This window comes from Bos taurus, chromosome 9, assembly GCF_002263795.3.
Source record: "Bos taurus isolate L1 Dominette 01449 registration number 42190680 breed Hereford chromosome 9, ARS-UCD2.0, whole genome shotgun sequence".
Lineage (NCBI taxonomy): Eukaryota > Metazoa > Chordata > Mammalia > Artiodactyla > Bovidae > Bos > Bos taurus.
In genome coordinates, this window is record NC_037336.1 from 22,910,368 (window position 1) to 22,935,671 (window position 25,304).

At 38.0% G+C, this 25,304-nt stretch overlaps 1 protein-coding gene across 7 annotated transcripts in view; it reads right to left on the bottom strand.

The window, feature by feature from the left end:
* Positions 1-25,304, bottom strand: part of UBE3D (ubiquitin protein ligase E3D) — a 179,701-nt gene that overhangs the window by 131,484 nt on the left and 22,913 nt on the right. For all 7 annotated transcript variants that reach the window (XR_003036229.2, XM_059889652.1, NM_001075711.1 and 4 more), the window contains 5 exons: positions 21,368-21,599; positions 15,518-15,587; positions 7,176-7,245; positions 5,767-5,875; positions 1,821-1,984 (listed from right to left, as the gene is read on the bottom strand). Coding sequence is in view for 6 of the 7 variants with exons in the window: in XM_059889652.1 (XP_059745635.1) it covers positions 1,821-1,984; positions 5,767-5,875; positions 7,176-7,245; positions 15,518-15,587; positions 21,368-21,599 (645 nt within the window). In the remaining variant the exon portion in view is untranslated. The remainder of the gene's footprint in view (positions 1-1,820; positions 1,985-5,766; positions 5,876-7,175; positions 7,246-15,517; positions 15,588-21,367; positions 21,600-25,304) is intronic.

Genomic DNA, 25,304 nt, shown 5'->3' on the forward strand with positions numbered 1-25,304 from the left:
AAGAGTCGGACACAACTGAAGTTCTAAATAACAACAAAAATACACACATACACACATTCTTCAACAAAGTCCCCAAGGCATCAAATACATAAGCCATATTCTCTGATCATGCCTCAATAAAACACAAGGATAGTCAACTGTCTGTTTCATTTAGACTGGCATCAGATGGGCAAAAATAAAATCTATGTGGCAGCTTGGGTGTGGGTATAGAGAAAAGGATATTTATAGAAACTTTATGTAGGAGGACAAGCTTGCAATGCCTTTTTGCAAAATAATTTGATATTACCATCAAAATTTTAAAAGTCATACTCTTTGACTTGGTAATTCTACTTTTAGAAATAACTCATAAAAACTATACATAATCACAAAACAAATGTACAACACACACAGCGCAATACTACTTAAAGCAGCAAAAACATAATATTATCAACAGAAATATGGTTAAATACTTACAGTACATTCATTTCATAAAGTGCCAAGCATTGACATGGAAAGAATCTCCAAGACACAGTGTTGTTGTTGTTGTAAGTGTGAAAAAATACACATGTATCATTCAAATTACGTTAAGATGCAAAAAAGAAAAAACAAAGTGGAAAAATACAGAACATACTTTTTTCTTCTAAAGAGGGACATGATGGAGAACCTTCATATTTTACTTTATGTAAGTCTCTACTGTTTGAATATTTTATGACTTGTACTGCTTGTATAATTCAAAGAAAAGACAAGCAATAATTTTTAAGAATTTCTTACTTACTTCCCAGAAGACTGGGATCTTTCTGTTCTTAGTACAAATTTGATCAAACCCATCAGCGAGTACAGGACAAGTATAAGCTTCCAATCTGTTCAAATAAGAACATTTTCTGTTCCCTCTGCCAGGAATGCTCTTCCTCAGAGACGGTTCACTCCCCTCACTGCCTTCACGGTTTCCACTTAAATGTCATTTTATCTGAGGAAGACTTTTCAGTATAAAATGCCAACCTCCTACACCCACACCTCCTCTCCCCAACTATCTTAACTTGCTTTATAGTTCACTAGAGTAACTTAATGCCTGTGTCTCAGTGTCCTTGTCTTTAACACAGGGTGATACGTGTACTCACTGGAAAAGACCCTGATGCTGGGAAAGATTGAAGGCAGAAGGAGAAGGGGACAACAGGGGATGAGATGGTTGGATGGCATCACCGACTTGATGGACATGAGTTTGAGCAAGCTCCAGGAGTTAGTGATGGACAAGGAAGCCTGGCGTGCTGTAGTCCACTAGGTTGCAAAGAGTCGGACGTGACTGAGCAACTGGACTGAACTGATACATGCACCTACCCCACAGGATTACTGTTAGGCTTTGAATGAGCTAGGAGCCCTCAGATGAGCACCTGACTTACAGTAAGAGCTCTATCAGTCTTTGATGTTTTGTCTGTTTTGTTTACAGTCTGCCTTCCCCCTATGAGAATGACAACCCTAGGAAACCGGCACTGCGTTTTGTTCACGACTGTATCCCAAATGCCTGGAAAGCGTTTATCAGTAAATATTCATAGCTGTCGAAGCCTGATTTAGTACTGCAGCCATATGCACAGACAGCTGAGATTACCAAAAAAAAAGGGGGGGGGGGGCAATTATTTTCAGTAAAAGTAAGCTTTCTGCATATTAGCATAAATAATCTATAATGATCCAATCTATTTTGAGAGCACAATATGTAGCAGTATGATTGCTAGCAGCATCCAGTAGGGAAGTGGCACAGTCCCATTGAATTCCTTAATTTCTTAATACTAACATGGCAGCAGAAAGGAAAACACAAAGTGGAGGGAGCATACGAAAGCATGACTTACTCTGCATTCCGGCTTTTGATGCATGGCTGGTAGAGGACCTTGACTGCATTGCAGGCAGAATTGGAATCGGGCTTCAATACATCTTCCAACACAGGGAATTTTTTGATATTTGTGTACTGTCCCAAAGATTCAATCACCAAACTGTCTGAGTTTAAAAGCCATAGCTAAAGAAATGAAGAGAAAAGTCTAAGCATAAGCGTATTTAAAAAAAAAAAAAAAAAGAATTATCTCCACCCTATCCATATCTCGTAAGTGAGTAAGTGAAGTCGCTTAGTCGTGTCCAACTCTTTTCGACCCCTGGACTGTAGCCTACCAGGCTCCTCTGTCCATGGGATTCTCCAGGCAAGAGTACTGGAGTGGGTTGCTATTCCCTTCTCCAGAGGACCTTCCTGACCCAGGGATGGAACCTGGGTCTCCCGCATAGTAGGCAGACACTTTACTGTCTGAGCCACCAGGGAAATCCTATCCATATCTCATACCACCACTCAAAAAAGAAAAAAAAAAAAAAAAAGAAAAACCTATTTTAAAAGAAGATAAAACTATAAAACACCAAAAAAAGAAAAATTGAAAAATCATGTATGCAACTTTGAAGTAGGGTAAGACTTGAAAAGTACAATGTTTACAGAGCCGATGATAACATAGTTTCTAAAGACAATTGCTTAGGAGAAAATATGTAACACAAAGTTATTATCCACAATTTATAGAGCTCCTAGCAATGACTGAGGAGCCTGGTAGGATGCAGTCCATGGAGTCGCTAAGAGTTGGACACGACTGAGTGACTTCACTTTCACTTTTCACTTTCATGCATTGGAGAAGGAAATGGCAATCTACTCCAGTGTTCTTGCCTGGAGAATCCCAGGGACGGGGAAGCCTAGTGGGCTGCTGTCTATGGGGTCGCACAGAGTTGGACATGACTGAAGCGACTTAGCAGCAGCAGCAATCAGCAAGTGGGAAAAACAGACCAAGAGAGATATAGGTGAGGAATAAGAAAATAATTAAACAGAAGAAATAAGTAATAAATATATTAAAATGTCACTCTAACTAGTAAGGAAATACAAAATTTTTGTGCCACTCCTTTTCACTTATCAGATTGGCAAATACAAAAAGACTGACAACATCGAGCTCAGAAGAAGGGTTTGGAGCAGGTCTTCCCACACACTGCTTGTGGGAGACTGCTTCTGGATTTGGATTCAGTTGATTAGTTGAGGATTTACTCTCAGGAGAAAGGGTGGAAGGGAAAGAGAAGAAGGCAGGGGAAGGAGTTGGCCAGTGATGTGGACTCAACCTAATCTCACAGGGAGCCCTGGAACCTGAATCCCACCCACAGAATCAGTCCCATTTTGAGACAGGAGATGGCAAGTTTTGTAGCCCAGGGTCAAGTCACAGGCAGTAGGCTGAGCAGGACAGGGGTGGGGGTGAGAGAGGACAAGAAACTCCCCAGGCCAGGCTTCATCTGTCCAGATGGGACAAGTCTCTGAACTAGGGCAGCTGTGAGCCATGAGCAGGCAACTCTCATCCCTGGGAAACGGGGGACCAGCCAAGGAGAGGGGACCTGGGTGGGGTACCAAGAATGTCTGTAGAGGATAAAGGAGGTTTGTAAAAGATAAATTAGTCCAACTCTTTGGAGGCAATAATTATCAGAGTTTAAAATACACAAGTTCCAAGAGTGATGAGAAAAATCTGTTTCTAACGGACTAAAATACACATGCAAAGATGATTTTCCCTGAAGCACTGTCTTTACCAGCCATACAGTGGAATTCTAATCATTAATAAGAGTCCATATTTACACTAACAAGAAACAGGACTCATGATACATGGTTGAGTCAAGTACACATGTTGAAGAATGATGCTAATCACAGCATTGTGTTATTTTTACAAATACTTGTGGGTGTATTACATATAAACAGGGGGAAAATGGACTGTTAATGATTACCTCTGGATGGTATGACACAGCAGGGCAGAAGAGGGGACAAAATGGAAGGAAGGAGCCCTTCTTTTATGTTCTCCATGTTGTCAGAATGTATTTCGAGAATGTATTACTTTTATAAGAAAGAAAAAAATTTTAACTTAAATATACACTAGTAGTAAGTTTAAAAAAATTCCTCTTCCTGATTTTCAACTTGAAAAGATGAAAAGAAAATTGAGGGAATTCCCTGGCAGTCCAGTGCTTAGGACTCTCTGCTTCCACTGCAGGGGCACGATCCCTGGTTGGAGGACTAAGATCCTGCAAGACTCGAGGTGGGGCCAAAGGAAAAAAAATGGTGGAAAAAAGAAAATTAAAGCTGATTTCAGACTATGACTTAGTGTCACCCTTACTTAGAAAATATTTTAACCTTGAATAAAAATTATCTGGAATTAGAGAAGCATGAAGTCCCTGTGATGGATCATCAGTCACAAAGCAGTATGAAGTAACAACTTCAATTCCCTCCCTCCTTTTAGCTACCATGCTCCCGTATTAGCGTGTGGTCCTTGAAGGCATTTTTGTTCTATCCTGAGCATCTAGGACAATGTCTTTCAAATAAGAAGTGCTCAATATATGTTTACTGGTTGAATAAAACTGATGTGGAGGCAGACAAGAGACTTGGGCCCGCAGTCTTGGATTTTTACATAATGTCCTAAACTCTTTTCTGCAGTTTAGTATTAGACGCCTGTGTTTTATGTAGGGGATGATTCTGCTAGCTGTGAAGCCTCTTCTCCAAAACTTGCCACTACTTCTCAAACATCAAAGTGTTGAAATCAGGATCCTGAAGACATCTCTGCACTTCCATATTCACTGCAGCACTGTTTACAATAGCTAAGATGCAGAAGCAATGTAAATGCCCACCAACGATGTATGGATTAAGAAAATGCGCTATACACACCCAGTGGAATAGTAGCATTTAAAAAGAAGGAAATCTTGTAATATGTGACAATACAAATGAACCCTGAGGACATTATGATAAATAAAATAAGACACAGCAGGATAATACTTCATGATTCCATTTACATGAAGAATTTACAATAGTCTAACTCTGATGGTGCAAGGGATTGGGGACAGGAGGAGAAGGGGACAACAGAGGATGAGATGGCTGGATGGCATCACTGACTCGATGGACATGAGTCTGAGTGAACTCCGGGAGTTGGTGATGGACAGGGAGGCCTGGCGTGCTGCGATTCATGGGGTCGCAAAGAGTCGGACATGACTGAGTGACTGAACTGAACTGACTGGACTCATAGAGGTGGAGAGTAGAATGGTGGTTGCCAGGTGCTGGAGGGAGGGAGAAACAGGGAGTGGCTAATCAAAGCATATAAGGTTATGGCTGGGAAAGATGAGTAAGTTCCAGAGACTTGCTGTACAACATTGTGCCTATAATTAACAACGCTGGAATATAACATATAAAATAATATTTTTATAGTACAAAAATCTGTAAAGAGGGTAGATTACGTTAGGTGTTCTTACCACACACACACACACACACACACACAAAATGATAAAAGCAAGATCAATAGAACATATTTTAAGCATAAGAGTATCAAATAAAGAGGTAAAAAGTGAAAAAGAGAATTGTGTTACACTGACAAAGCCATTAAAAACTGAAAGCAGAAAAACTTTATTTTGTGGCATGAGCTTCTCCAGAACAGGAATTAGGTTTTATTTCTCTGTGAATTCCTAGTACCTAGCACATTACTGTTGTTGTTTAGTCGCTAAGTCACGTCCAGCTCTTTTTGCGAACCCATGACTACAGCCCACCAGGCTCCTCTGTGCATGGGATTTCTACACAGTAGCAGGTAAATCATTTGTTATTCAATTAAAGGCACTTGATTTGTGAATTAAGCTGACATTAAAATTTTAAAAATTTTGATCACTTATTTTCTAGACCTGAGAATTAAGAATAACAAAACCCAAAGAACTTCTGAGCCCCTGAACTAGTAGGCTACAAAAAACTGGGCAAAAATCACTTCTTACCAGAATGTACACTTTGTCATCATGACCTTGAATAGTGAATCTAAAAGTGCTTCTAGCAGAGGAGAGTTCCACCACACACTGGGCGAGAACGCTCTGTACAAACTGAGACCTGTTTGAACAGAAACCAATTTTCATAATGAGCCTCTCATAATAACTAACAAGAAGAGCCCCAAATACCCACAGGGTACCGAAGAAGCAGAGGTGGCTGCATGCCAGATTTTTCTGTATGCTGCCCATTCCCTCACAATCTGCGCTCATTTTAATCTATTTTTAACGTATTTGGTATTTGTACCCGTCTTTGTGAGATCTTAGTTCCCCAAACAGGGATCAAACCCATGTTCCCTGAAGTAGAAGCATGAAGTCCTAATCACTGAACCGCCAGAGAAGTTCTTGAGCCAGTCTTTCTATACCCTATTCTTCAATCATTAATACATTTTCCACCCCAACCTATCTACGTGAAAAGTAAGAAGTATTACTTGCTCAGTTGTGTCCGACTCTTTGTGACCCCATGGACTGTAGCCTGCCAGGCTACTCTGTCCATGGGATTCTCCAGGCAAGAATACTGGAGTGGGTAGCCATTCCCTTCTCCAGGGGATCTTCCTGACCCAGGGATTGAACCCAGGTCTCCTGCATTGCAGGCAGATTCTTTACCATCTGAGTCACCAGGGAAGCCTAACCTAAGTATTTCCTCCATGAAATTAAAAAAATACACTGTCAGATTAGTCAATATTCCATTTAAGCTGTGGTAAATTAAACAGTGAATAACTAGGTTATAAAAGAAGATGAGAAATTTCCTTCCAAACATTAGACAGTATTATGTCCAATGTTTTCGATTTGCTTCCCCTCAGAGCGTCAGATCTGAGATGCATAATCAAAGTATTTATAAGAAGACGCAGTTCAAGGTTATAGTCAGAGGGCCATAATTTTTAGACATCAATAAATGAACTGAAAGACACGCTACAGTTAACTTTCGTTTGCAAAACTAAAAAGATTCAAAGAAAAGAAATACTAATGAATTTAGTGGATATGCAATATTCCTTTTAAAAACACAGAAGTCATTTGAAAACTAACCCACGTTGCAAGTAAGTTAAACTAAAACCAGAAATAATTACTCAAAAACCTATGGATGATTATAAGACCTTGGCTATCTAGCACATAGAAAGGGCACAAAAAAATTTCAGAACTAGATTTATAAGAGCACACTTGTTTATATCATTATGTAAACAAACCATAAATAAATCTTCAAATCTTTCATATCTGTGCTTTCATTGTACTACCTAAAAGCCCTTCCAAAGGCTTTCATTTTTCCTTTCCAAGCAAACAAAAATAAAAATGAATTCCTAAATAATCAATTGTTTCCATCTTTCTTTACATGTGAAATTACAGAACAAACAATTTGCTATTTGTACCTTGGTATGATGGGAAAATTTCTTTCAGATGGCAGAATAATTATCTCCGTCATATAAAACTTAGTGGTTTCTAGAAACAAAAAATAAGAATGTTTAAAAGCTCCACAATTAGTATTTCTATTGTGGGCATGTTGGTCTCAAATTATGACATTTCAAAATAAATATCTGATATACTGGTACAATGAATATTCAGTAAAACTTTTCTAAAAGTGACTTAGCTTCAGAAGACAAAGATTGATGAAACTATAAATGACAGCCCTGAGACTTCAGATAGCTCAGTGTTGTTTCAGAAGAGCATGCCCTAGATGAGTCTGGTGCAGCAAGACTCTGTTCACAAATATGCATTGTTATAAAAACTAGGCACATCACAACCATAGTCCACTCATCTAAAACTCAGTCTTTTGGTTTCCTCATTTCTGTAGAGTAGCCACAGTCCTAGGAGTCACTGAAAAAGCCTCTTTAATCGTAGTATTCTAAAGCCCAAGCACAGAAGCTGTGAACCTTACATTAATATATACCCAGAATCTCAATGAGTGTATTAATATCCAATTTTTACCAAATCTGGTTATCAGATTACTTCATTTACAGAAAAATTTAAACTAAATGTTTAACAGAAATGAACATAAACATAACCATTTTTGATTTTTTTAAAAAATCCATGAAAAATGTTCACTCACTAGTAATGAAATGGAAATTAAAATGAAATATTTTTAGTATCAAATAGAAAAATGTTTTTGAAAAATAAATTGTAGCAGCAATGATGATATGGAGAAACAGTTACACTTATTCTCCTCCTGCTGTCAGGATTGCAAATAACAGATTTTTGGAAAGCCACTTGGTGAAGGCATTAAAAATATATATACATTTTGGCTGAGAATTGGTTGAGAAAATCAAAGTGAAAAAAAAATATGCATACATTTTTAACACCATAATTAAATGCCTTATCTCAAAGAAATACTCACAGATATCTGTAAACGTTTATCTATTAAGGTGCTTACAATAATATTAATAGAAAATACTACAAAATTAAATTTCTAAAAATTGAGGATGGTTGAATTAAATAAACATCTATATATTTCAGCAACAGAATTTTATAGTCATTAAAAGTGGTGTGCCAACAAATTTTTAATTGTTTTAATAAGATGAAAAATTGTTCCTTGTAGATCTTCTGTAAACGTTTACAACTGCTCAAGGCAACACACAGAAAAAGGCAAAAAAAAAACAGGATTATTTTTTTTGAATCATTATGATGACTTTATGTATTTCCCCTTGAAGTTCAATTTTTCACTTTACTATTTAAAATCATGCTATTAGATGCAGAATTGAACTTTTTAACATTCTAAAGTGATCCTTTTGTCCCAGTTGTTGTCGAAACTATAGTTTAATTCCACAATTTTAATCCCACAAGGTAGTACTAATTTACAAAATTAACATTCACTTAGTGTCACCAACATATTGGCCACTTTCTTGACCAATCCTTCAAGAACTTAGACCCTCTTTCTGGAGTCATTTCTTTTGCTTAATATACTGGTAAAATTTCTTTTCATAAGAAACCAAATCACTAGAATTGAATTATCCTAGTTTTTGCTTGACAGAGAATATATTTATCCTTGTCTTGATTCTTTCGTATTTGGACATTTTCTCCTGATATAAAATCCTAGGTTAACAGTTTTTAACCTTTGTGCACACTATCATTCTCCTGTCTTCAGATCTCTATTTCTGCTGTCCCTTTGAAGGTAATGTCTTTTTCCTTTGTTACTTTAGAATTTTTCGTTTTCCATTTTTTTAATTTTCCCTCAGTATCACTGTGACGTATCTAGCTATATACTTCTATGTATTTCTCTCATTTGGGCCTCATACACTTAGAATTCACTGGACTTCAGACTACAAATTGTAGTTCTTCGTCACTTTTGCAAAATCCTCAGCAATTCTCTCTGTAAATACTATGCTCTAGTCTATTTCTTTCTTCTAGAAGCACGATCAAACATGCATTAGATCTCCTCTGCGTTTTATGTCTCTTACCCTTTCTCCTGTATTTTTTACCTTCTTGTCTCTCTGTGCTGAATTACAGATTTTTCTTCTCATCTATCTTCTGTTCACTAATTCTTGCTCCATGCTGTGCTTAATCTGCTGTTAAGCTACCCACTGAGTTTTAAATTTCAATTATATTTTTAAGAAATTCTGTTGCAGATCTTCTCCAAATATGCTTACTGTTTTAGTTGCCTTTACCCTTTGATTATTTCAAACCTGTCTTTTATGCTGTTAAATACAGTAAGCATGGGAGAAGGCAATGGCACCCCACTCCAGTACTGTTGCCCAGAAAATCCCATGGATGGAGGAGCCTGGTAGGCTGCAGTCCATGGGGTCGCTAAGAGTCGGACATGACTGAGCGACTTCACTTTCACTTTCCACTTTCATGCATTGGAGAAAGGGCAACCCACTCCAGTGTTCTTGCCTGGAGAATCCCAGGGACGGAGAAGCCTGGTAGGCTGCAGTCCATGGGGTCGCACAGAGTCGGACACGACTGAAGCAACTTGGCAGCAGCAACAGTAAGCACGGTCATTTTACAGTTTATATCTGATAATTCTAGTAACAGGTGTCTGTTTCTATTTGCTGTTTTTGTTATTTCTCACTGATAGAAGTCTAGTTTACTTATGTGACTATTTATGTTTGGTTGTATGGTACACACTGTACTTGAGAAATTCTTTGTGGGAATAATATAAGTTTTCACAATGAGGTATTTTCCTCCAGAGATGACTTGCAATTGATTTTCCCAGGCCCGTGGCATTATGTCTAGTTCTAAGCAGACTAACCACGTTCAAGATCTGAAATTCCTACAGTCTCAAAGGATTGATATTTGTCTGTAATTTCACAGGCTTGTATTCACTTGTGATTTGCCTTCACTGTGCCATGTAGTCATTCAGGGTCTCATATTTTTGTGCAGTCACCTGTTAGATTCTCACTTTGTGTAGTCTTCGATATCAAAATTCTAATTTTAGAGCACTAGCAAATGCAAGGAAAAGATGGTTTTTAATTTTATGCTAACCTCTGTTGAGTGTGCTTTTGTGGTAATCTACATATTTTCCATTTATCTTGCTCTTCATTCCTTCCTGTGGATTCCAATTAGCATCTGCTTATCTTTCACTTAGCCTGAAGAACTGTCCTTAGTATTGTCTGCTAGTAATGCATTATTTCCACCTATTTATTAAAAAAGTCCTTGTTTTGCCTTCAGTTTTGAGGTAGTGCTTTACTGGATATAGAATTATTAATTGAGAGGTGTTACTGTTTTCTCCCCCAATATTTTGAATTTCAAGATTCTCTCTTCATCTCTTGCTTTTATCAGTTTGACTACAATATGCCTGGGTGAAATGTTCTTTGTGTTTATCCTACTTGAGATTCACTGCAGTTGTTGGATCCAAAAGTTAAAATATTTCACCAAATTTCACAACATTTCACCCATTTTTTTCCCTGATGTTTTTTCTCCTCACCTTCTAAAGCTCCACTTACACATTTACTAAAACACTTAACATCGTTCCACAAGTCTGATATTCTCTTCATTTTGAGACTTTTTTCCTGCCTGTTCTTTGGATTGATTAATTTCTATTCACCTATCTTCCCTGGTAGCTCAGATAGTAAAGAGTCTGCCTGCAGTGCAGGAGACCTGGGTTCGATCCCTGGGTCGGGAAGATCCGCTGGAGAAAGGAATGGCAACCCACTCCAGTATTCTTGCCTGGAGAATTCCATGGACAGAGGAGCCTCGCAGGCTACAGTTCATGGGTTTGCAGAGTTGGACACAGCTAAGTGACTAACACTTTCATTATCTTCAATAATTTTTGTTTGTTTCTATCATCTCAAATACGAGGTTTTAGTTAATCCAGTGAATTTTTCTTTAGTTACTGTGCTTTTCAGCTCTGTAATTACCAACTGGGTGTTTCTCTGAAGTTTCTAATTTGTTGAGATTTGCTATTAATTTGTCTTTTTAATTCTTTGCCATATTTATAATTAGTTATTTTGACATCTTTGCCTGCTAATTTAATATTTGTACTTCTTCAGCATCCGTTGAGTCCTGCTTTTTCCTTGAGTATGAACCACTCCTGTCTCTTTCTTTGCATGGCTAATAATTTCTAAAAGGAAATAGGATATTATTGTAATCAGTCAGTCAGTTCAGTCACTCAGTTGTGTCCGACTCTTTGCGACCCCATGAATTGCAGCACGCCAGGCCTCCCTGTCCATCACCAGCTCCTGGAGTTCACCCAAATTCATGTCCATCGAACTGTAGTAATTCTGGATTTTCTTTTATCCTTTGAAGGGTTGTTGGTTTATAGGTCAATTAATAAGCTTGGACTAAAAAACCACAAAATATGCCTTGCCACAGTATGTAGTCACCGTGTCTATGCTCAGTTGTCTTTTGCTTAGCTTGACTCCCTAGAGAGTATTTGCTATCTCTACATAGTTTGGCTATCAGCAAATCTAGGGCAAGGTTCTTCTCAAATACTTCAAACCACTAAGGCTTCCACCTTCTGCTACCCAAATTGTATATGGACTAAGGAATGAACCAAAGGCACAATAAATGTTCACGTCTCTCTAAGCTTTCAGTTCCTAATGGACTCCTTGACATCTATTGTATGTATGTAGAGTTTAGCAATCAGTCAGAGCTATGCTAGCTCAGCCCTTCCAGGACATTCTTGCTTTCAAAATATCCCCTCTTAAATTTCTACTTTCTCCTTTGCCTACCCTGAACCAAATGTTTAACCACCTATAAATAATAAAGCTGTGTTTTTTCTCCTTCCCAAATTCAGGGGCTAGGGAAAATATGGCAATGACCTCAAGCAAAAAAGCCACAAATTTGCCATTTTAGCCCAAAGCAGTAGCAGTTTTTGATAACGGAACATTTCTCAAATCATTGCTTCATTTCGGTTATTTTCTAATAGCTGTTCTTCTGAACTTGTACAGTTCTGTACTTGATTCCTTCAGAGGGGAACTATGCATTCTCTTTATGCCACCATTTTTGAAACTATGGGTGTGCTCAGTCGCTCAGTCACGTCCAACTCTTTGGGACCCCATGGACTGTAGTCTGCCAGGCTCCTCCATCAGTGGAATTTTCCAGGCAAGAATATTGGAGCAGGTTATCATTTCTTACTCCAGGGGACCTTCCTGACCCAGGGATCAAACTCGAGTCTCTTGCGTCTCCTGCACTGACAGGCAGGTTCTTTACCACTGTGCCACCTGGGGAGCTCCACTGGGGATCCACTAATTTACTTTTAGAGTAGATGTGGGTAACGTTTTCTTACATTACCCCCTGACACACGCTCACATACAATGACCTCCTAATATACTTAGGTATCACATCATAAAGGTTTTTGGTTAAATTGCTATTCAGTGTTCACATGATTGTAACCATAATCATACCCCGGGATTGCTCCTTTTTTGTTCAATCTTCTGTTTCCCACAGTGCATAACTGCTTGCTTTTTCATGTGTTTTGTTTTCCAAACACGTTTAGCTAACTTTGCCCATATGACAAAATGGCTTATCTCCAGATTATTTGTTATATGTGGTCAAACAATTCAATGACTATCAGTTTCGGTGTATAACTGAAAAAAATCTTTCTTTTACAATCTTCTCTGTGCTTGCTTCAATCCAGACTGTTATTCTCTGGGCCTGCTGTACACCCCTCCCAGTGGGATTCCTTAACTCATTCTCCTGTGTTGAATAATCTGCTCCCCAAATCCCACATTTTTTCTTTTGAGGTTCAGTTCCTACTTTTGCTGATGCATAACCCTATGGTAGATTCCCTAAGGAAAATATAACTTTGAGGTCCATGTTTTTAGGCCCTATAGCTCCAAAAATGTATTTATAATCTTCACGCTTGACTATCTGCTGAATTTTGGGTTGAAAATCTTTTTCCTTCTAAATTATGAGGGCATTTTTCATCATCTTCTAGCTTTCAATGCTGCTGTTAAGAAGTTCAGTGCCATTCTAATTCCTAATCCTTTGTACATTACCTGCTTTTTGCTCTCTAGAAGCTTCGTCCTTGGTGTTCAGAGATTACTCTGTGATGTGGCTTTAAGCAGCTTCCTCATCATCCTTCATTAATTGTTTAAGACAGTTAGTGTATACTTTCAGTTTTCAGCTGGGGCCCATAAGTCCTCGTTCTAGGAAATATCTTTTTAGTGTGTTTTTAGTATTTTTGTTCTTGATGGATTTTTGTTATTTTTTATATATATAATATTTTATATATATATAATATATTATAAATATATTATTTATATTTTATTTGTTATGATGGATTTCCCACACCTTGTTGTTTCTATTCTCTTTCTAGAATTTTCAGCTAGGTGCTGGATGTCCTAAAAGGCTCATTTCATTCACTCATTCAACAAATATTTACTGGGTACCCACTAGATGTCAAATATTGTTCTAAGGGCTAAACTCATTGTGATAAATGAGATAGACAATATTCCTATCCTTAGGAAACTTACATGATCTTTTTTCTTTTTAATTTCCTTTCCAATTTTCAATCTCTGTCTTTTGATCCTGATTTCTGAAATAATTCCTTAATTTTATCTTCTTTTGGTTAGTTTTTTTTTTTAAGCTATTACATCTTTAATGTGACATTCTCTGAATTGTAGAGGCAGTATTATTTCATTTCTCCAAGGACATTTATTATGGTTTTTTAAGAGATTTTTTTTTTTTTTCTGTTTTATACATAATTTGTTTCTTTTCAATGCCCCTGCCCCGTGCACTTGATTATTTATTTGCTTTGGACTGTCTTTAACATTTATTGATTCTCAGCAATCTGTTCATATTTAAATGTAAAGTAATAAAATGCTAAGAGAAAGCTCTTGGGTGGTTATAAGGCTTGTTGACAGTAGAATGGCTGAATATAAGCTCATTTTTGTTGTTGTTGCTGAATGATCCCTAAGAATCAGTGTCTGCAGATCTTTTCTCTGGTTAGTCCACTTCCATTATTCCAAGAAAGGCTGCTCCAATCTCCTACCGTTAATGTACAAGCAAGTTGCAAAGAGAGAAAGAGTCTCAGGAATCTAACGGCTCCTACACAAACTTTGAATTAAAACTTCCTGCTTTCAGCCCCTTGTCCGTGATAACTGCTATCTCTCAATTCTGTCCATTTCTGGGATTCCACAGCTGAGTTCTGGCTCCCTCGTGATAAGATGATCAGTCTTCTGCAGACACCATGGCTGCAGCCTCCTCCACACAGCCAAGTGTGTTCCCACCCCGCTCTCAGCTTTACAGCTTCCAAAGACGTCTGCTTATACCTCCGGTTCACATCACTGTTGTCTCCTCTCCACTTCTCTTTTGCCTCCATGGATGTCCTTTTTTTTTTTTTTTTAAATTCCTTAACTGACTTTTTAACTGGGCTTCAGGGAGGAGAGAAAAGCATGAAAAAAGTCAATTCACCTTATTTAGCTGGAAGCCTTAAGATTTTCTAAACTGTTGCTAAGGGACTTGCTTTCATTCTCCAAAAATGACATTGAGGGTGGCACGCTATACTGCTACTCATGATTCCTTTTCTGTTCACTCTGAGCAAGTGACTACTTATGAGAGTCTGATGATCTTAAAAAACAAACAAAAAATGCCACCATCTGCTTTCCCTTGAGGGTGGCAGTTTCACTTAAATCACATCTTCTAATTAATTATATTAAAAACACTTATTCTTCACCCATGAAGCTAACATGTGCTGGAGCTCTCTAGACATTTTTAAACCACATCTATAAAGAGTGATGAATTTTAATTATCAGGATTTTCATTATTAAACTTTATAGTGGCATAACACAGATTTTACACAAAATATAATTAACACTACTGGGAAAAAGAACAAGGAACAGAGGATACAACTCAGAATGTGTCTTCTTCCATTTCAACAACTTCTGTGTACCCCCCCACCCCCTCCCCATTCCCAAGCCTCAAAACACAGCCCTAAGGCAGACAACAACCAAGAAAAGCATCTCCTCCATTATCCCTGGTAACCAATTCCTCTGACTGAGGAGTTGTATTTAAAAAAAAAGCTTCCACCTTCTTTGAGAAACAAACTTTACACTACTTTTTATCTAAAAGAAGATATACAATATTGAAACGACCCAAATTCTGAATACTTAAGACTCATTACGATGTACTTATCAAGGTCAAAATACACAAACTTCTTGGCATATTGATGATATATTAGTTGATTTCTATTTTTAAAAGCATCAATTCTCAATTCTATAACATGTATTAGTCATCTCTTTCATATATATGTCCCATAAAATCCCCTGTTTTGTTTTTTTTTTATACATAACAAGAAGGCAGTCATTTGGGCTTTTTTGTATTATGAAATTCTTACCTGATGACACAGTCTCTCCCAACATTACCTTGCAACGCTTACAAATTACTTTGGTATTTGCCTTTGGTTTCTGTAGAATAGAAAAATGTCATTTAAATGTCATTCAGCTTTTCTTAAAAGGAATATATAATTTTAACATGATCTCTCGAGTATACATTGAACTTTACATTTTATTTTGCCATCTACTAAATACTGGGAATACACTTAGCTTGTATGCATAAACCACATGCACAGAGATCTTTCTTTTTCAAGTCTAGAGACAAAATAATGAACAGAACAATTATTCCAAACCAAATCACTTCCTTATAATCTACATGTGCCAAGTAATTTGAACAAGAAGCATCTTAAAAATTCTAAAAAGCACCTCAATATTCTTGATTAGAATGCGTATGGGTGCGTTCTAAGTCACTTCAGTTGTGTCTGACTCTGCGACCCTGTGAACTACAGCCTGCCAGCCTGCCAGGCTCCTCTGTTCAAGGGATTCTCCAGGCAAGAAAACTGGAGTGGGTTGTCGTGCCCTCCTCCAGGGGATTTAGAATAAAATAGGCAGGCAACAAAGGTAGAAAGGTAGGTGACTTGCCCCAACTCATATGTTTAGAAAACAGAAGAATGAGAACTTGAACTCATATTATTCTGACTCCCAGTCCAGGGCAACTTATGTAAAAGTAATCTATAATTCATAACCACCACGAGAAATTAAAAATACTTAACCCACTCATATAATTCTATTTTTCCATTTAATATATGTACTATACCTGAAAAGACAGAGACAGTGTGCTAGAACAAATTCCTGGAACATTGTTAAACTTAAAAAATCCAACTTTATCAATAGGGATACAGATTAAAACAGCAGGCAGTTTTTCTAGAATAATTCTAGAATTATTAGAATAATTCTTTCTAATTATTAAGAAAACAAAAGACTAAACTTTTAAACACAGAGAACAGATCTGTGGCTATTAGAGGTTGCAGGGATGGGCAAAAATGGGTGAAGGTGGTCAAAAGGTGTTGTTGCTCAGTTGCTGAGTCATGTCTGATTCTTTGCCACCCCATGGATGGCACCACGCCAGGCTCCTTTGTCCTCCATTATACAGATTTTACCAATTCTGTTAGAAGTATCATCTAGTGTCAGGTTTTTTGAATCAAAATTCACACAATTGAATGCATGAGGTACTGTTTTTTTTACAGTTTGTTTTAAATTTTTATTTATTTATTTTGGCTGTGCTGAATCTTCATTGCTACGCATGGGCCTTCTCTTCTTGAGGTGTGTGGGCTTCTCATTGTGGTGGCTTCTCTTGGTAGAGCACAGGCTCTAGGTGCAGAGGCTTAGTCGCCTCACAGCTTCTGAAATCTTCCTAGACCAGGGACTGAACCCGTGTCCCCTGCATTGCCAGGTGGACTCTTAACCACTGGACCACCAGGGAATTCTGGTTGTTGTTGTTCAGCTGCTAAGTTGTGTCCGACTCTGCAACCCCAAAGACTGCAACATGCCAGGCTTCCCTGTCCTTCACTATCTCCCCGAGTTTGCTCAGGTTCGTGTTCACTGAGTTGATTATGCTACCTAACCATCTTATCCTCTGCTGTCCCCTTCTCCTCTTGCCTTCAATCTTCCCCAGCATCAGGGCCTTTTCTAATCAGCTGGCTCTTCACATCAGGTGACCAAAATATTGGACCTTCAGCTTCAGCAACAGTCCTTCCAATAAATATTCAGGGTTGATTCTCTTTAGGATTGACTAGTTTGATCTCTGTGCTGTCCAACGGACTCTCAAGAGTCTTCTCCAGCACCACAATTCGAAAACATCAATTCTTTGGTGCTCAGCCCTCTTTATGATCTAACTCTCACATCCATACATGACTACTGGAAAAACCAAGCTTTGACTATATGGACCTTTGTCAGCAAAGTGATGTCTCTGCTTTTTAATGCACTGTATAGGTTTGTCATAGCTTTCCTTTCAAGGAGCAAGTGTTTTTTAATTTCATGGTTGCACTCACTGTCCTCAGTGATCTTGGAGCCCAAGAAAATAAAATCTGTCACTGTTTCCACTTCTTCCCCTTTTATTTGCCATGAAGTGATAGGATCGTATGCCCATCAGATGCTAAAGGCCTGCTATTGTGTCACTGAGTAATAATTGTGTATTTTGTCTGGTGTGAAAATGACACTGTGGTCATGCAAAAAAGAATAATCTATATAGGAGTGAATTGACATAATGTTTAGAATTTGCTTTAAAGCACTTGAGCAAAAAACTAAAAATAAAAGGGGTAGATGAAGCATTCTATATGAATCAAGATGACTGATGGAAGTTCATAATTCTATTTTTTTACATTTGCAAATGTTTATAAAGTTCAACACATTATTTTAAGAAAAAAGAAATCCTCATGAACTTAACAAAACAAACAACCAAAAAAGAAAAAAAAAAAAAAGGTAAAACTGTTAGTCATACTTACTGGCAAAAATAGCAATGTTCAATTTCATTTGTTCTTTAAAATATAGGATGAAGTCATATGTGTGGCTACTTTCTAAGTCTAGAACAATATTATGAATCTTACTGAAAGTTGAGATGCCACCTTTATCAATCTGCTTATCAGATGCAAAATTTTCATTTCATTGGCAGGCATAAAAAATATCACAAGAGATAATAGATCTAAGAATAGGGAAATCTTCAATAGATATCTTTTGAAAAGAAAAGGTATACTGCCATATTCACAGAGGCACACAAAAAAATGCTACACACACAGGGGTATTGAAGGAAAGGAGTAAGAGTTGAACTTTACATTTGTTTATGCTCTTTTTTTGGTCATTTATGAATTTTGTAATTCAAGAGATATGCTTTGAGTAATTCATTGCAGAGGATGCCTTAAACAGAATTAAAATATACATTCCTAATGCTGAGGTGAGTTATCTCTTAAAATTTTTTCCCACAGTTAAAATACATTTTTTTAAAATAAAGGTTCACTTGTTCCCAGTCCCAGTAGCATTTATTTTAAAAATAAATTCCTGTTCCACGTGGGCTCCTCATAAAATACGTTTTTATAATCTCCTACAAGTAGAGATAAAAAAATTACTTCTACCAAATACTCAGATAACACACAGAATGCATCATTCATGTCCGATAAGCTCAACTAGTCTTGATCTTTGAAATTAACATATTATAACGCTTTCAATTTTGTGAAAGAGAAACTCTGCTTTGCAGTGCATTTTTCTTGACCTATGCTTCATGGAAATAATCAAGCAAGTTGTGCAGAGCAGCAGCCTAGCAGTGTAGGAACTCTACAGAGCAAACATCAAAGACAGACATTGTTGTGGACTAATTAAATCAATATATCTGCACGATGGCACTGCTGCTACGAGAGGTGGATTAGCCTTCTGTCCTCATTTTTACTTTCCTTTGTGTGGCTTCCATTCTAAGGACCCTTGATACTGTCTCACCAAAAAAATGTTTCCCAAGAGATACCATTAGGATGCTGTGTCACCATGTGACATTTCAAAACCCTGCTAGATGGCTAGACGGGGCGATATGAGAAATAGGTTTTCAACAGCACAGAGAAGCCTTGTTCCCACAGGAGCCATGAGAGCACTGTGTAAGAAGTCCCTCCAAATTTATGTTACTATTTTGGTCACAGGCATATTCTTTCAACTGCTGCAATATGCAATTAAAGTGAAACTTCCATCCAAGCTAACTTGAAAACAATCTTGTCAACAGTAGCTTGTCATGACAGTAATTTCCCATCATCTCCTTGTTACTTAAAAAACACAATATGTGACTATGACACAACTCATAGGATGGCTGTTCACAATTAAGAGAAATTCTTGTAAGTGGCATCATAACTGATAAAGATGCAAATGTGAGGAGCTTGTTTTCATATAGAATACAGAGTTCATCTAAAAAGGGAAACTCATGGTTTTGTTGATTTAATCTTTCCCCATTTCTCTTCTACTCACATCTTCCAAATATTTTTAAAATGTATAGTTAATCATAAAAATGAAAGTAAATATACGTAAAAGAGTAAAGCATTTGTATATTTAGATTAAAATATAATTTTACCGCAACCATATTAACTATAACAGATTTACATTAAGTGCTTACCATGTATCTTTGAAAACTATAGATGGCTAAAGCACTATAATTATGGAGGTATTCTAATATATATATATATGTATTCTAATATATGCATATATTAGAATACATATACTTCATCTAATATATATTGTATAATAGACACACATACATACACTGAAAAGCAGTGGTGAAGGTGAAGTCGCTCAGTCGTGTCCGACTCTCTGCGACCCCGTGGACTGTAGCCTACCAGGCTTCTACCAGGCTTCTCCATCCACGGGATTTTCCAGGCAAGAATACTGGAGTGGGTTACCATTTCCTTCTCCAGGGGATCTTCCCAACCCAGGGATCGAACCCAGGTCTCCCACATTGGATGCAGATGCTTTAACCTCTGAGCCACCAGGGAAGCCCAAAAACCAGTGGAGATCAAAGGAAATACAAACGGTTATGACTTTATGAAAGCTTAAGATACTTACAGAGAGTTGGGGTGAGAGAGGGGAGAGAGAGTCAAGTATTATGATTTTAAATGGAACCTAAAGTTAAAGGGACTTGTCTTTATGGTGAAAGTTGAGACACTTACATAATTTAAACTGATAACCTCAACATTTGTCAAACTTGCTTAATCTCCCTCGAATTATGCTGCTGCTACTGCTGCTAAGTCACTTCAGTCGTGTCCGACTCTGTGCGACCCCATGGACTGCAGCCTACCAGGCTTCTCCGTCCATGGGATTCTCCAGGCAAGAACACTGGAGTGGGTTGCCATGTCCTTCTCCAATGCATGAAAGTGAAAAGTGAAAGTGGAGTCGCTCAGTCGTGTCCGACTCTTACCGACCCCATGGACTGCAGCCTACCAGGCTCCTCCGTCCATGGGATTTTCCAGGCAACAGTACTGGAGTGGGGTGCCATTGCCTTCTTGAATTATGAAACAGTTCTATAAACTAGCTGACAAACTAAGATCTTCTGGACTGCTGCATATATCCTAGAGTGGTCTAGTTCTTACTATAAAATTTACAGGAGCTCTAAATGAAATTTAACACACAATGCCTTGGTTCCCACCAATAATCAGATGTTAAAAGGAAGGTTCTCTGGCAATGATTTTCTTAACATTTTAAATCACATCTGTATTGACCTGCCATCCGGGGAACGATTTCTCACAAGGGCCGAGTCAATGCCATTGATTTTCTTTTAAAATAAGGTAAACCACTTGCTCTCTGCAGTGAGAGGAAACAGCCTTCTCCCTCCAGCAACTTTGAGAGCAGGAGCACCTGATCTCACTTGTCAGGCATCAACATGGAGCCTATGGCCTGAGCTTACTTTCCACACTCCTGCACTTCCTCTGTTGCTTGATGGCATTCGCTCGTACGACACCCGCAGAAGTCTAGACTACAGAAAGACACAGGGAAATACCTGGACCTCACAGGACAGTAGATATCCTACAACCAAAGAACAATTTCCATTTAAATCAGACTCTGAGGATAAAATGCACATGGATTATGGAATATTGTCCTAAAAGCAAGGAAATAGGGCACTTTGGTTTGTAAAACACTAACATTCCCAAATCTACGCACAAAGAAGCCTCTTTCCCTTCTTCCTCCAGCCCCTGTGACTATTTTGGTTTAAGGCCTGTACAAGCCCTTTCTATATATCAAAAGAGCAGGGCTTGATAGAAGCAGTTGAAAAATCAAAGATTTTGGCCTTTAGGACTGCCTGTTTCACATGCCCTGAATGAAGAAAAGACTGGAGAAACCAGTTTCTAAACCCATCTCTAAATAAGCATTTATTTTAAAAGATATTTTACCAATTTTAGATGGTTCTCAGAAGAAAGATGGTGTGTCTCCACTGGAGCTCCTTCAGGTCTTGGCTGCCACAAATCACTCTTTAAATTCACCAGGTAGAAACAGTCTCCGGTGAAACAGTCATTCTCTCGTGGATGAAGTGGCTTATTAGCAAAGGGGTCAGGATGACAACACCACTCGTCAACCAGAGCGCCCCAGTTATCGCCTGGCAGGGGGAGCACTCTCAGGAGCATCCTAGCGGAAAGAGGAAAGATCATGGTTTACAGAACAAAATGGAACTGTGATCTCAAAATTAAATCAGCATACAAGATGAAAGAAACTCATTAACCGTATTGCTTGCAGTGTTATTTTTCCCCTTGATGACAACAGTAATATATACTCAATATAGACAATTGTGAAAATACAGAGAGGTATAAAGCAAATAAAATCCATCTTTTCCTTACCACTCAAGGACAGGTAACTGCTTTTTTACATGATTGTTTATCTCCTTGCCAGCCTTTCAAGAGAGACAGCTGTACACATATGCACACCGTCTGAGAGCAAAGGAAATACACAAACTGTATCCTGCTTGCATTGCTGCTTTTTTTTTTTTTAAACTATATCAGACTACTTAATGACTCTATTCTATTCCACAGGTATGCCAAAACTTTTTAGGTCATTCCCTCACTGTTAGATATTTGGGTTTTGAGTGTTGCATTATTAACAACATAACAATTATTATGATGAACAGTCTTTTTAGAAAATCTGTATACACATCTGACTATTTTCTTGGGAAAGAAATCTTTTAAGTGGGAGAGTATAAGCACAAATGATACACATATTTTTAAATCCAATTCCCCTATGGACAAAGTGCTCTCCAGAAAGGCTATTCCAATCTATAATTCTTCCACTTACCTTTTCCAGAACTGAATATTATCATTTTTCTATGTAATGGGTGAAAATAAAAATATTTTCAAAACTGCTATAATTGGCAATTCTTTAATTACTGGTGAGATTGAACCAGCTTTTATATTTATTCACCACTGTATCTTTTCTGTAAATTATGATCAATGGCTGTTTTCCGGTGAGGTATTACTATGTTCTTATTAAGCTGTACAAGTATATTCTGCATTAAGAATATAAGTCCTTGGTCTAAAATCTGTGACAAATATTGTTTCAGGGATGTTGACTTTCATTTCGTCACCATGCCTTAAATTTCAAATCACCCAACCCTTTCTTCTGTGATTTCTCTCATTACTACTTTTTAATAAACTTTCTATTTTAGCATAATTTTACATTTACAAAAAAGTTACAAAGATAGTGCACACAGTTCTCATATATACCTCATCCAGCTTTCCCTGATGTTAACAGCTTATTTAACTAGGGAAGATTTGCCAAAACTACTATTTTTATCTGGATTTCCCCAGGTTTTCTACTAATGTCCCCTTTTTCTGTTTCAGAATCTGATTCATGACAACACATTGTGTTTATTTTTATTTATTTAAACAAAATTAAAAAAAAATTTTCGACCACGCCACACGACATGTGGGATCTTAGTTCCCTGGCCAGGGATCAAACCTGTGGCCCCTGCACTGGAAGGCAAAGTTTTAACCACTGGACTGCCAGGGAAGTCTCCAACACATTGTATTGAAACATCATGTTGCTCTCATCTCCTCTGCTCTGGGGCAGTCCTTCCTTGATTTTCAGGGCCTTGAGATTTCTGAAGAGTAATGCCTGCTAGGTCACTTCGGTCATGTCCAACTCTGTGCAACCCTATGGACTATAGGCTGCCAGGCTCCTCTGTCCATGGGATTCTCCAGGCAAAAACACTGGAGTGGGTTGCCGTGCCCTCCTCCAGGGAATCTTCCCAATCCAGAGATCGAACCTGTGTCTCTTACCTCTATCTGCACTGGCCGGTGGGTTCTTCACCACTAGCACCAATACCGGTTGTGTATTTTACAGAATACCCCTCACTTGAGTTTGTCTGATATTTTCTCGAGATCAGACTGGGGCTACGGGTTTGGGGGGAGTCTGCCCCTGAGGTAAAGCACTCTTCTTACCACAGCACACCACAGGGGACCCTTTGTCAATACGACTTATCCCTGGGGATGTCAACCTCCATCACTGGGTTAAGGTGGCATCTGCTATGCTCCTCCACTAGAAAAGCTCCTACTTCTGCCTTTGCACACTCTGTTGTTTGGAAGTGAGTCATGAAGTCTAGGCCCCACGCAAGGGGAGAGAAACAAAGCTCCACTCCGGCATTATTTTTACACTTAGAACATCCTTACAATTAAGAAGCCCCTTATATTTGCTACTATTTTTGTTTTATATTTTTCTTGTACAAATATAGACATCTGAGACTTTTGCCTGGTTTACCTCTATTCTATTCTAAATTGGGAAGAGTCTAAGGGGAGAAGAAATGTGGCAAGATGATGAGGACATTTCAAAATAACTTATCCTGAAAAAAAGAGAAAACAAACATGCTCCTGGTCTTCCTAATGCTTCTGAATACTGTGAAAGCTTAAAGCACCCTGAATACTTGTTCACTTCAGCTCCAATCAGCTGGACCATTTATCCGCTAAGGATCAACTGTATTTGATCACAGACCTGTTTATGCCACTTATACACGTTATTTTACTTATATAATTTAATCAAACACATACACCAAGGGAATATGAGTTGCTATTCCTCTAAAAACTACACATTTCAGAGTAAAGGAAAGTCAGTTATTAAAAAACATCACTGGTGAAATGTGGGAAACACAACTCTAAAAAACTGAGGTGAGGGAGAGTAAAAACCTAGAATTCTGCAATCAGACTGCTTCAGTGTTTAACTTCTCATTCGACTTTAAAGAACCTAAACTGGAAACTCTGGATAATGAATTTAGGATAGCATAAGTGAAAAAAGCTAAAAGAGTCCACAGCAGCAGACTCACATTCAACATAATGATATTAGTTTCATAATAAAAGACTAGTTAAGTTAAAGTACATTTGCATGTGTTAAATGAAAATATTTAAGATGCAAATGCATCATTTTTAAATGATTCCCATGTGTGAATTCTTTTTCTTTGATTTTCCCAATCAATTCTGAGTCTCATAAAAGGGCAATCATATCATGGAGGAGGGCAGACATTTAATTTATAATTCCAGAAGACAGAAATAGGAACAAGAAAGGCCGATTTTAGTTTAAGAGGAGCAAGAACATTCCCTTTCAAATTAAGCAATACTTCAGCACTAGCATCATTCAAAGTGCTGAGTCTGTTAAGGAGATTAAGAAGCAATTCTTTCAACATATACTTTCTAAAAGCCTACTAGGAGTCAGGTATTCTGCTGACACAAAATATCAGCGGCAATACATATAGCCCCATTGTCAAGGTATTCACATTCCAGGAGCAAATATATATCTAGAAAGGAATAACAGAACCAGAATATAACAGGTGCTCATAACAGAGTCCTAGTTCTAAATTCTCAGGAGTTGAGGGGGGAAAGGTACGGGATGGCTCAGATCCCCTTTTTCACCTCTTTCTTCAAATGTACATTCCCACCTGCACATAAAATGTGTATATTACCTTAGGGGATCTGTGCATTTGCAAAACCAATCAACAAACTCAGGGAAATATGTACCAAGTGTTAGGGGAGTTGAGTATACACAGGCTTCAGAGAAGAAGTAAAATGTGAGCTGACCTTTGAAGGATGAATAGGAGTTCTCCAGACAATGAAAGGAACTAAGCAAGCACATAACAAGCATAGGAAACGATATGAACAGAGGTGCCATATATGCTTAACTTGCCACTGTAGTCCTAGCACCAGCCACAGTGGCTGACTCACCGTGTAAGCTCTCACTTGTCAAAGGAATGAACTATGAGGTTGGTGCAAACATATTAACAGCATACGTTGATAACTGTAACATGTGAGGCAGTTACTGCAGCATACTCAAATTGAGAGCATTACCAAACCTTTT